The sequence below is a fragment of the Quercus robur genome, chromosome 10 (genome assembly GCF_932294415.1).
Source record: "Quercus robur chromosome 10, dhQueRobu3.1, whole genome shotgun sequence".
Classification (NCBI taxonomy): Eukaryota; Viridiplantae; Streptophyta; class Magnoliopsida; order Fagales; family Fagaceae; genus Quercus; species Quercus robur.
Genome location: NC_065543.1, coordinates 52,349,603 through 52,362,807, shown reverse-complemented (window position 1 = coordinate 52,362,807; position 13,205 = coordinate 52,349,603). Strand labels below are relative to the sequence as shown.

Genomic DNA, 13,205 nt, shown 5'->3' with positions numbered 1-13,205 from the left:
TAGCTCAAAAAGAATATTGTCTTGTGAGATCATTGTGAAGAGTGTGGTTGTTTGTTTAAGACCCATCAATTGTGCGTGTGTGTAATGGGAATGGCTTGAGTCACTGTGAGATATTCAGCTGTGCTAACAAAGTGGTTTGGGTTCTGAATGAATCGTACTTGCTCTGCTATTTAAATTATGAAACCTCTTAGGTGTAACAGCAGAAGCTGCTCCAAACACATTTTAGCAGTGGATTGTATAAATCAACCTTTTGATCTGATCTACTAGCTATGACCTTTTTGCTAGTTTGTGCGAGAAAATTTCAAAAAAAATGTGGGATTGTTGTCGTTTACTAGTTATTCATGGATTCTTATTGTTATGTTTTAGTATGCACTATCAGTTGAAGGATGGTACTGTAGGACTGAGCCACATTTCCACCTTTGGTTGTGGTTTAAATGCCTATTATGTTTCTGTTATTTAGAGGTAGCTTTGTGAATATAGTTCCACAACTTGCAAGTAATGCCTTTGTTTTTTGGGTAGATCTTAATTTGGTAATCACCAAGTGGAAGATGGAAGAGTTTTTTCCTGTAACCACTTCCCACCTGACATTGTTCCTGGGTGATTGGAGCAAATAACCCCACATGCTTTTAGACAAGTGTTACACAAAAAGTGCCATATCTGGTCCTGAAACTCATGGATCTTATCTGAGGGATTGGACTTCAATGCCAGTAATTGTAACTTCGGTATCTTATCTATTCATTCAGCATCGGTCAATACAAGTTACATGGAGAGCAGAGCATTTGGCGAGGAGAACAAGTGATCAATATTTCCCACCTCAACTTGATATAGTTTCCTATTCTTTTCCACCTCTAATTACAGAAGAAATAAAAACTACTAAATGTGAAGACCTGCTCCTACTTTGTAGCATGAGAAGTGAGGTGTAATATTCTTCTCGAGTTTGTGTGCGCATTTCACCTCTACTTACATAAGAACTGCTCCTGCTTGGTGGTGCAAGTAGTGAGCTATGTGTGTGTGTTTTTTCTCCAATCTCCTCTAGCTCAAAAAGAATCTCATCTTGTAAGATCATTGTGAAACTCATGGATCTTATCTGAGGGATTGGACTTAAATGACAGTAATTGTAACTTATTTCGGTATCTTATGATCTTATCTATACATTTTTCTTTTACTAGCCATTAACTATATGGTAGCCTCCTTATTGCATTTGGTATTCCATCTATCAATTCTACTCGACACAAAACTTATGATGTGCTTTTTAGTACAATAATAATAAAATCCTTTTAAAACACGCTATATAAGAAAGTTGTTGCCGTTACTTCCTTATTTCCTCGAAGGTCACACTTCCTTCTACTAAGCTTCCTCAAAACCCAAATCACCAAATTTTCTCTCTATTCCGACTTCTGACCATTTCCAAATAAGACTAAAACTATTACTATATTATATAAAATTATCACTATGATGACCGCGAGGACTAGCATCAACAGTGGTGGCGTCGGTCCTCCCCACGGCTCATTCCTCTTTCTATTTCTTTCTTCCAAACCTTCCTTTCTCTTTCAATTTCTCTCTTTGACTCAAACCCCAAAATTATGTCTACGACCAACATGACTGGCATCAACACTGTTCAGCACATCGTGCACAATTTGAACACGCTAGTGAGGGCCGATGAAGGCAACGAGGACAATTTGGCATGGTTTGTCTTCCACATCTTAAAAGTCTTCAGCCTCTCTCTATTACAATGTCTATGCACATGGTCTGTCTTCCACAAGCATGCCTATTTCAATTAAGTAGGCTGCAATATTACACTGTACTCTTTAATTTTAACCGGTTATTTTTTGTTATTTATAATGAGAGGAGTTTAAACAGTATTATAGCAGTGCCAAACAACATAACTTATCGCTTTAAGTGGCAGAATTTTAAGCTATCGCTTTAAGTGGCAGAATTTTAAGTGGTCATTTTTTCTACATGGCAGTACGTTCTTAATTGCAGAAAGAGATTTCTAATATTATATATAGTATATGATATATTAGAAATAAAAAAGAAATCTTTTTGTTCCATCCAATACAGAGGTAAAAGAAAGTTCGTTACTTCCTCGTTCCTTCACCATTTCCTTTTTCTTTTTGTTGAAAATCACCCACCACGCTGACATGGTCCACTCCTGGCTTCACCAAACAGTCCGCGTGGACACAGTTTCATTTCACTTCCTTCCGACCCACAGTTTCCTCAAATCCCAGAAGACCAATTTTTAAAAATTTCGTTTTCTATATATTCTGAGTTCTGACTATTTCCAAAACAGACTAAAAGCGAAACCCCTGAAATTATTGCTATAACCACTAGGACTAGCATCAACAATCTCTCTCTTTGACTCAAACCCCAATATCATGTCTACGACCACGATGACTGAAATCAACTCTGGTGGCGAGCAAATCATGACGAGTTTGAACGCACCAGTGAGGAAAGATGAAGACAGCAGTGGAATCCAGAGCTTCTCTGAGGATGATCGTAGCTCGCGGTTTCACGAATTTGGTCCAAGCTTAGACGAGGACGACAACAATTTGATCGATCCAGAGGCTGTGGATGAGGTCAGAGAAATCGAGACGAGAATGGTTCGCCAAGTGTATGGAGAAAGAAGTTTGTCACTCGTAGCAGGCTCATTTTTTCCATCAGCCAAGTCGGAAGCTGGCAGTGGCAGTTGGGAATGGAATGAAACAAATCCAGACTCCCCTCTTAACATTTCATCAATCTTCCCATCCACCAAGTCTGAGACTGATGATAGTAGTCCAGAATTCTCTCGTTCCAATTCCGATTCCATAATGTCAATCTTCTTATTAGCCACATCTCCAATAGACAGTCCTGAAAACTATGAAATAATAGTTCGAAGTCGTTCCATACCCTCATATTCCATAATGTCAATCTTCCCACCCGCCATGTCTGAAATAGATAGCCCCGATAATTATGAAATAATATTTCGAAATCCTTCCATACCCTCATATTATCACTGCTTTCCACCCGACAGGTCGGACACTGACAGTTATGGATCATCACCTCCTATGCAGTTTTCCATACCATCGTTACATTTCCCACCCAACAAGTCAGAGACTATTAATTGTAGTTTAGTAATTAATGGAATTTCTTTGGAGGAGCGGATCTTAGGAGGGATCGAGAAGATGGATAAATGTATTCAAGCTATCGATATTCTCCAAAGCAATCGCGTCGTTGATCTGATGTTCATACGCACTGATGATGAAGAAGAGATTGGCTTCAACAGAACCTTGTTGAATTTCAGTCGAGCCGTTGCGCTTGGAGGAAGATCGCCTGAGAATCTCTTTATGATACTAGACACGTATGATGAGATGGCCGAGGCGACGATGCTAGTGGCCCACAATCCTAAGTCCAATCAGGCAAGAGCGATGCTCACCGAGAGAAAGACACTTACCGATCTTGAGAACAAGAAGCAGAATGCGATGCAGAGTGGTGACATTCACCCACTGACGCAGACCATGATGAATTGTGTGAAATTGATTGTGGATTATAGTGATACTCAGAACTTGTTGGAAATTGGTGAAGATGATGATCAATTAGATGCTTTACGAAATCCTGATAGCAATAGCTTGAAAATGAATCCGCTAGCTAGCCAATTGTTGGTGTTAATAAACTTTCTAGAGTCCAATCTCGAGAAGGAATCGAAGCTCTATGGGGATGGGGAATTGCAGTATATTTTTCTGATGAATAATATTCTGTATATGAATGAGAAGATGAAAGATTTGGATCTTGGTGGGCTATTAGGTGATAATTGGGTTCGTAAGCAACATGTGCAGATAGCGCAATATGCTATGAGTTGTCTTAGGGCTTCATGGACCAAGGTGTTGGATTGTTTGAAGGATGAAGGGATTGGTGTTAGCTCGAGTAATGCCACGATGGTAGCTTTGACTCAAACTGCTTCTATAGGGTTAAAACTGCTTGGAAGGTCCCTGATGCTCAACTCCAGGAAGAGCTTAGGATATTTATATCAGAAAAGGTGATCCCGGATTACCGCTCATTTATAGGAAGGTTTGGGAATCAAGTAGAGAGAGGAAGTCACGCTTGGAAATACAAAGCAGATGATTTAGAGAATTATTTGTTGGATTTGTTTGAGGGAGTACCGCGAGTACTGCACCGCAGGAGGAGGAAAAGTACATAGGATAAAGGAGGACTCTCATGAAGGGCTAGTTGGAAAAGACTGCCTGTTTAATGTAGCTTAATTATATGATGTTGATTTTTTTTGTTGTTAATGTTATAAACTTGGGTTTTTATGAATGTTAGTTATCTTTCATGCTGTATACTGTAATAATTTATGTACATGTATGTGCTACAGATTCTAGCTTTTGTAAGTGAATCACCTTTACTCTGAAATATTTTTGGGTCCACACTTTATTGGGCACCCATGGGCTACTTCACTGTATACTTGCTGTTCAGGAATGTATGTGTTTTTATATCAATTTTGTTATTGCAGTTTGCAGTTCTATTGCTGAGTGGATTTGCTGGTTAAAAAGCCAGTCATTATTGTGTAAAGTGGGATTTCACAAATATTTAATACTGTAGATTAGCTCTTCTTCTTCTGTTTAATTGAATAGGATATCTGGTATATGATTGGAGCCAGGTTATAATAATCAAAATGCTCATTAATTCCATATATTCTTTCAGAAATATGAGATATTTGAACATTGATAGTAATTAACAATTTATCTAATATGATATTAAATGGATGAATTGATGAGTGCTGAAGCAAGAAGGATACAATAAGAGTTGGATCATTTGTGAATTGTGTAAAGTAGCACTGACAAGATGTGAGGGAGTAGATTAGAAGGGTTTTGTCACTTCCAACAAAACTCAATGACTGCATCCACATGGAAGTTATCTGGCACAAGTTAAGGGCTCTCCCTGAATGAAAGGAAGGCCATTAGGTTAAGTTCGCAGGTAAAGACAAGGATCACTTGTAAAATGTTGTACACTACGATATGTGGGTCATTTTTTTCAATAATAATAAACATCATGTTGATTCTACAATTTTCATTCACATGATAAACGTCATGTTTAATTTTTCTCTCTTCCTAAACGTGTACACCGTACCAGTTAAGACAAATGTATCCATCTTCTAGTGTAATAGTGTTATAGATTTCCAACAGAAACATATACAAAGCTTTGTCCATCCATCTAGAATTTTCAAAGTTGCTGTTCAACACCAATTGCTCATGTTAAAACTTTTTACTAGTTATTGTGTTGAGATTATGATCTTTAAATGCCTCAGATGCAAAACTAGTCTTGGAGTTTGTGGAAGAATCGTTTGTCTTCTTAAATTTATGCACTTATTAAGGCAGATTTATTAAGCTATTATCAAGAGATCATCCTCAATAATAATCTTAAGAGTTGATTCCACTTTGCCACCTGAATTATGGGTTTAAATTTAATCCAACACTAAACTATAAAACTAAGCAATGAGTCACTAATTCATTGATGATAGGCAAAATACTCCATGTTGTTAACAATTTTTGTCAAACGAAAATTTCTGAAATCAAGCAATGTCCAAATGGTGAATTGTGATCTTATGAATTTTCTATTAAAATTTTGGATTGGAAAAAAATTGTTTCATGGCACAAGGAATTTAGCATATTATCAATATGAGGAAATTGATTGCTCAATTTTATAGTCTGATGGGGAGGTTGAAGTTAACCCCATAGTTTAACCATGGGGGCAAAGCACAATTAACCCATAATCTTAAATACATAAATATATCAACCAAGTGATTGAATGCTTGGTTTATCATTGGGATCAGCCTATTGATGACAACCATCAAAGCACTGTGGAATAATCTTTTTAATATAAAACATATCCACTGTCTAACAGAGTATTGAGATTAAACGGACAAATGTAGATGAAGAAGGGATCTCTTTATTAGATTGCAACACTGGGGGAAAATATACAGAAAAGTTAACTCAGTTACACTGGGGTAAAATTAATTACAAGTGCTTGCCTATGTTACAATCAACATAATCAACTCATCTACAAGAAACCAAAGGACAAGGAGAGATCATTACAAGAAAACAAAACTAGCAAAAAAGGTGTCAATCGATGCTATTCTTGATGTTAAACCCTGCTGTTTTGGGGCAGTGGCAGAACACCATCAAAGAAATCGCCAAAGTAGCCACGGGGCTCATGTACTAGCTTTGAGATAATGTCTCTCAGTGTGATAACTCCCTCCAGATTCCCATCATTATCGACAACATATATCCGGTGAATCTTCTCAGAATCAAGCAGCTGAATCAATTCTTTCATTGTGTGGCCCCTTTTGCATGTGACCATGCCAGTCACTAATGGGCAGTTCTCATGATTTTTCTCTAAGTAGCTTCTAACGGCTGTCAGGAAGTTCTTTGCCGTGATAGATCTGGTATACATGTCAAATGAGTGCAACAAGAGTCATATTGATTGAAAACTGTATGGACCATAGAACTAAGAGCCTAAATTTTTTTTGATGAAATTGCATACTTTCCTAGCTTAATTTTTTTTATCAACAACTTCATATTAATGTTGATTTAAACATGACTTCGATTAGAATAAGATTTACGATGCACAAAATAGACAATTAGTCAAATTTATAAGCCAATCATGTCCGCAAATGGATGAACTAAATCATGCCGCATATATCAAAGGATCATGGAGGTTGGCTGGTTTTGAGGGTTCCACAATGACCATGAACATGACTAAGTTTTATTGTTTATGAGCTCCTTCAAAACTTTGGCAATCAATTTTGTTGTAATGTCATTAATTCTAGGGATTGCAAGAGGGCAGGTAGAGTTATCCAAGTAACCCATCTTATTGCCATCACTAATTATTTCCTTTAGAACTTCAAGGATCAAACATAAGACATAACAGTAACAAAAGACGCACAATTTTGGAAATTAGCTCAGCTACAAACCTATAATCGTGGTAGATTTCTGGAGCAGTTAGCAAGAACTGAACATCTCTTAAGCTTATATTACCCACTGCCCTGCTACTACCCTTTTCAATAACAGGAATCCCTCCAATCCTCTTTTTCCTCATCAGCTTAAATGCCTGGAGCACCGGTTCATCCTCATGGACCTACATTAAAAATTAATCTTATAAGAGAATTTATTAAGATGTGAACATGTGTCTAGGCTAATCTTCATCCCAATAATTATCAAGTTTCCTGACCATGAATACTTCTAATAGCTCAAATATCATTGATAAAACATAAAAGACATTTACTTAGCAAATGAAGGCAAGCAATCAAACCCTTTTTCACCATGGAGCATTTTTGTAGACCAATTCAGGACAAAAATAAAATTGAAAGTCCTCACAATTTATTTTGTTTTATGACAAGTGCAGGTTATGGGACAAGAATGCATATTGAGCTAACACACCATCCCATGAATGCATATTGAGCTAACAGAACATAATAAACACTAACAAAGCACACAGCAATTTCTATCTCATCTAGTTACATTGATCTGTTTTTAAAATCCTCCCAATTTATATAACTTAAAGTTTAAATGTATCAACAAATACCTTAAGATAAATGTAACTTCCTTATTTCAAATATAGATGTAATGTTTTAAGATTGATCTCTTAATGCATGAAAAATTGTATAATTATGGCTTTACAAGCAAAGGTTAAGCATTATGCAGTGAGAATGAACATAACAAACCTAGTTTTACAAACATAAACTGAGAAGAGAAATACACCTTGATAAGACAATTTGGTGTCATCACTGGAAGTCCAAGCTCAGATAATCTCTTGGTTCCCCAACTTTCAAACCACTGAAGTCCAGCACATTCTGCTAGCATATGAATGACAGCAGATTGTGTGATGATGTTTTCAATTTTACCTTCACCCAAATCAACCACAGGAACGCTCTTCATTTTGTACTTTGAAAGCAGCAAGAGCATAGTCAGAAATGAGTTGGATGTTTGCAAAGCAAGAAATGGGGCCCAGCGGAATGACCCAGAGATGTCTCGAACCTGTATGCTAGGTAGTTAATAAGTGTTCTGGGATTTTATGCGCAACATGCAAAAAAGGAAAAACAAGTTGGGATGGCCAAAGCTAGTTTAAGTCATAAGCATTAAAACCTTTGTGTTCTTATAAAAGTCAGAAGAAGTCAGAGCTTCAAAAAAATTTCCATTAGTTGATGCAGCAGATTCAGGGCCTAGGAACTCAAATTCAGCATTCACTCCATTAGTTGCTGCTGCAAGAGCAGTTGCACTGGATGGACTCCTAGGAGACGGTGGTTCAGACTGTCGAGAACATAAATTGTCATATTTTCATTTTTGAAACTGTGAAGATAGCCAACTCAGAATTATACATTAATGTTAAAGGCAGTCCAATTAGTTGTTGTAAAAGCCAAGCAATTTTGGCCAAAAAAATAATCATATAGGTTGGTTGGCATGCTAAGTGCTAACCTGACACAGAAGCCAAAAAACAATTCCCGCAAACTCAACAATGCCAATGTATCTATCAATCCAGCTAGCATCCTCAGGGGCATCAACATCCACCACTGGTGCACTAAGAATTTTGTGTTGGGCCAGTATTTGAACAGCTTCACCTAAACTGGCGTCTGATTTTATCTCAATAGCTAGACACAAAAATTATCATATACTTAGCACAAGAAACAAAAAAAGGTACAAAATAATGGATACAAAGAGAACACTACATTAAATTAATGCATGTTATATGCATCATATGCAAAGGCATTCATAATTTAACATTGACTTGCAATGCAAATATAAACATGGAAACTGTTGATACTAGCCAATTGGGGACCAATTGTCCAAAGAACTTTGGAAGCGCAGTAGCCCTCACAAGTTATGGGCCAAGAATGCATATCAAGCCAACACACCATGATAAACAATAAAAAAGCACACTATAACTTCTACTTCATCTAGTTACATTGATCTGTTTGACTATCCAGAAAAGCTCAATAAATGTAAAAACTTTTTCCATAAGACCCAAAACCACATCTCATCAAATTCAAACAAAAAGATTTTCTTTAGTCTAGGTTTTTTTTTTCATTTTTCTTTCCTTTTTTCCAATTATTTTTTTCTCCCTAAATAAGAATAAAACATTAAAGTTCAGAAATTTCTTCGCTTTCCTTCCCCAAAAACTTTAAAAATCTAATCACAGAACTATCAAAGTTACAGTTAACCCTTCTTTACTAGCTTTATCAATCCCTCTCTTTCAATTCTTTTGTATTTCATCATTAACAGAAACCTAGAGAAATTAAAATCCCACCCAAAAAAAAACCCTATTTTTATCAACTGGGCTATTAAAATTTTCTAAGCTGATCATCAAACTCTGCCTAAAATCATTATATCAAACATTAATCGCATGTGAGATTCTCATTCACCATCAAACTCATACATGATTTTCAACATAAACAACTAGCAAGATGTTCAATATTAACAACTACACAACAACAAACAAGCCATAGTCCCAAAATTTTAAACAAACTAATCAGGGTCGGTCATGTGTATTATTTTCCTTCATTTTATTCTATACAAAATCATACTCTATTTTACATCCATATACCGATAAACATATAGAATACCTTGATTAGAAGGAGCTGGAGGGAAAGCAGAAACAGGGATGCTCTCAAAGCAAGCATTAAGTTTCTCAGTAGGACTTAGCTGTGGCTCCATTATGTCCCACAAATCCTCCACTCTCATCCCCAACTTAGCTTCTGGACTCGACAACCCACTCCTTGGACTCCCTTCCATCGTTCCCATCATCCAAATCTCTCTCTTTCTTTCTTTCTTTCTCTCACTCTCAAACTCTCTCTTCTGTAAAACTCGAAGTCTCAATTATTGTCTCTCTCTTTCTCTCTGTCAGCACTCAGACCCGACAAGGGTAGGATCTTTATAACATAAATAAATAAACTACGAAATATAGTAACAAACTGACGTGTATCAAACACAGCTATTAATCTGGGCCTTTGAAGTTGTTTACTTTGAATGAAGTTTTTTTGCACGATGTGAGTTTCTGTGTACACGTTGGGAGTTGGGAGATCTGGATAGGTACATGGCTTGAAAATGAAGTGGCATGGTCAACTGTGTCACGCTTTGTTCGCTATGCTTATCCGATTTGTCTTTTCTCGCTTTTTTTAATGATTATTTATAAAACAAACAAACAAAGACAAGCCTTATCCGGTTTTTACTGTTGGCCACTGGTGTGCTACTCTAACGTGCACCGCTACGTGTTTTGCGCACTCTTCTCTTCTCTTCCCTTCTATTATTTGTGACTCGTGTCTGCCCTTCCCTATATTATAGACCTCCATTTTTTGAGGTGATGAATTTTTTTTTCCCCCTGAATTGTGCTTAATATCATTTTTATTTGAATTTGCTACTAATATCATTTTTATTATATTCAAACTCAAATATATTAATTCAACTTTCACGAGATTTTCTCTTACTAAAAAAATTTATAGATTGACATATTAATCAAATGTGATTGCTGTCACTCTAACAACTTAATATATAATTGGCAAGATTACCTTTTTTGTGATTTGTTACACATAAATTTGACTAACTTAGTAAAATTCATATATTCTTAGTATCATTCCTATTATAGAGTTTTGTCATTATTGTCAACACTTTTGAGTTTAGATACTCTAAAATTCTTTAAAATAAATAAGAAAATATAATTCAACAATAAAAAATGTAATCTATATGTATTGTTATAACCAAACAATTACAAGTTTCCAAAAAATAGTAGATTACTTGTTAAAATCAAGACGGCTCATGCTTGTCTTTTGCTCTAGCTTTCACTATCTTAACTAATCTAGTTGCAATTTTTTTTTTTTCAAATGTAGTTGTTGCCTTAAAGGTAAGAAACCACTCTTTTCAATATCCAATCAATTTGTCGTTTGCTCATGCTTGTAATTTATTTATTAAATTATGTTCTTAGGAACAACACAACATAAGGTGTTGGTTAATATATAATTTATTTTTTCAAAAAATCCCGAAATATGATACTTAATAATGGTAAGCATCCACCCATACAAGCAACACTTCGACCATTGCAATGACATATAACATGGGTTGTGCTTATTAATGTCAAACCATTAAATTTTTTTTTTTTTTATTATGCCGAATTAAAGATTGTTGGGTACATTCTCAAAAAAAAAAAAAATTGTTGGATAAATTTCACTTTAAACTCTATAGTTTAGAGCCTTAGAGGTAATCTAAATTAAACTCTTTAGTTTTGAAAGTATTAAATTAAACGTTGAAATTTGGAAAGGTGACAAATAATATATTAAAACTTGAAATAACCTAATAGAAATCTGCTCAATCTTATGGACGAAAGTCCAAGTGGTGATTGGCAACCTTCCAATGCAAAGGAAGTAAGGGCTCTATCCTTTTGAGTGGGTGCTCTACTTGGTCAAGTCCCCATAAAATTGAAGCTATGAGTAGGGAAGTAAGGAGATATCCTTGTCCTAATTGCTTTTTTTTTTTTTTTTTTTTTAACTAAGCTTTAATTTGTAGCCGTTTAAAAGTTCAAGGTTTAATTTAGTACTTTTAAAACTATAAGGTTTAATTTAGACTACCCATAGGAGGTTTAAAGTAAAATTTGCTTATAACTCTACCCATGATAGCACTATACATGACATGGAAGGAGTAAAGAAGAAGTCCTCAAGGCCCAATCCCATCACAGCACATAAAGCCCATTGGGCCAGCGCACTTGGCCCAAAATCCAAATCCTTTTTTTTTTTTTTGGGTGTTATTCCCACCTTATCTCATCTTCATCAATTAGGCATTGACCATGCTCCAATGTCCAATCAAAATGCCGTAGGGGTACATTCGTAACTTCGACCAATAAACTCTTAGGGTGTGTTTGGTTACTGTAAAATGTTTTCCAGAAAATACATATTTTTTGGAAATGCTAATTTCCGGAAAAGGAAAATGTATGCAGGCTGTTTGGCTGTCTCAGAAATCGTTTTACGGAAAATCAATTCTGGTGTTTGGTTTGTCCAAATATTTCACGGAAATCGTTTTACGGAAAATCAATTCCGATGTTTGATTCGTCCAAACATTTTACGGAAAATACTTTACGGAAAATCAATTCCCATGTTTGGTTCGGTCAAACATTTTATGAAAAATAGAGTTTGGTTACGGTGCTCCCTTGGACCGCAATAGGGAAAGTGTTTGCATCCTTTACAAAGTAGTGGCATTAAAATTATAATTATTTATTTGATCATAATTTTTTTGTTATGAATTGGTGATATATTAGGTTCAACATGTTTGAATCCTTTTAGATACATATATCTATGTGCTTGTAGTGATAATAGAATATAAAAATGTCTTTGTAAACACCCTATTTTGTAACTATCGTTTAACTTAAAATTAAGGATAAATGGGTAACTTATAATGTAAGGGTAAAGTTGTCATTTTGACTTTAGATGGACAAAATATTAATTAAAACAAAATTATAATGTGTAACAATCAAGAAGATATCTTGAGTGTGAAAATCTAAAAGCTAAAAGTACCATTAAACAAAAAAAAGATAAAAGCTTATTTATCAAACCACATTAATGTGACGTTTGGTACGGGGTAATGTTTTAAGTTTCTTAAGAATTTTTAAAGATTTTCATGTTTAGTTACAAATTATACTAGGGAATCAAATGTTAGGGGAATTTAGATTCTCCATTTAACCCCCTTTTAGTAGGAATGTGGATTTCCTTTAAAACTGGTGTCCAGATTCCCAACCTTAAAGGAAACTGTATTTTTTATAAATTGACAATTTTTAACCATTTTTCCTTATCATTTAAGCAATTGAGATAAAATATATAACAAATCATCAATATCTTTTCTTTTGTCTTTATCTCTTCCCGCCAAAACAATATTATCTCTTCCCGCCAAAACAACATAATTAGGATAGATAATTCTATTGATATATTCATTAACAAAATTCTATTTATGTTTCCCGTGTGGAAAAAAAAAAAAAAAAGGTTTGAAAGGGGACTCTCCATTGTTGCCAAGTATTCATTTTTATTATTTTGTGTGTGTTGCTCAACAAATTATTAATAGATCTAATTTCATGGAAATTTGTTAATGTATCTATTCCTATCTCAAATCTTGGTTTTGTTTTGTTTAGGTATGACTATGTTATTCAAGTGCTTACAGATGCAAGGGTGAATACAATATATATGTAATAGATCGCATTTG

The 13,205-nt window shown here is 35.2% G+C and overlaps 1 protein-coding gene and 1 pseudogene across 1 annotated transcript; one reads left to right on the top strand and one right to left on the bottom strand.

Annotated features, from left to right (window-relative positions):
* The first annotated feature begins 2,116 nt into the window (after positions 1 to 2,116).
* Positions 2,117 to 4,437, top strand: LOC126703312 (exocyst complex component EXO70B1-like; annotated as a pseudogene).
* A 1,465-nt stretch (positions 4,438 to 5,902) lies between these two features.
* Positions 5,903 to 10,055, bottom strand: LOC126703313 (SNF1-related protein kinase regulatory subunit gamma-1). The gene is made up of 6 exons (XM_050402279.1): positions 9,593 to 10,055; positions 8,448 to 8,620; positions 8,118 to 8,282; positions 7,734 to 8,009; positions 6,947 to 7,110; positions 5,903 to 6,415 (listed from the first exon to the last, which is right to left on the bottom strand). The coding sequence occupies exons 1-6, from the start codon at positions 9,771 to 9,773 to the stop codon at positions 6,118 to 6,120; spliced, it is 1,257 nt and encodes a 418-aa protein (XP_050258236.1). The 5' UTR covers positions 9,774 to 10,055; the 3' UTR covers positions 5,903 to 6,117.
* Between the last annotated feature and the right edge of the window lie 3,150 nt (positions 10,056 to 13,205).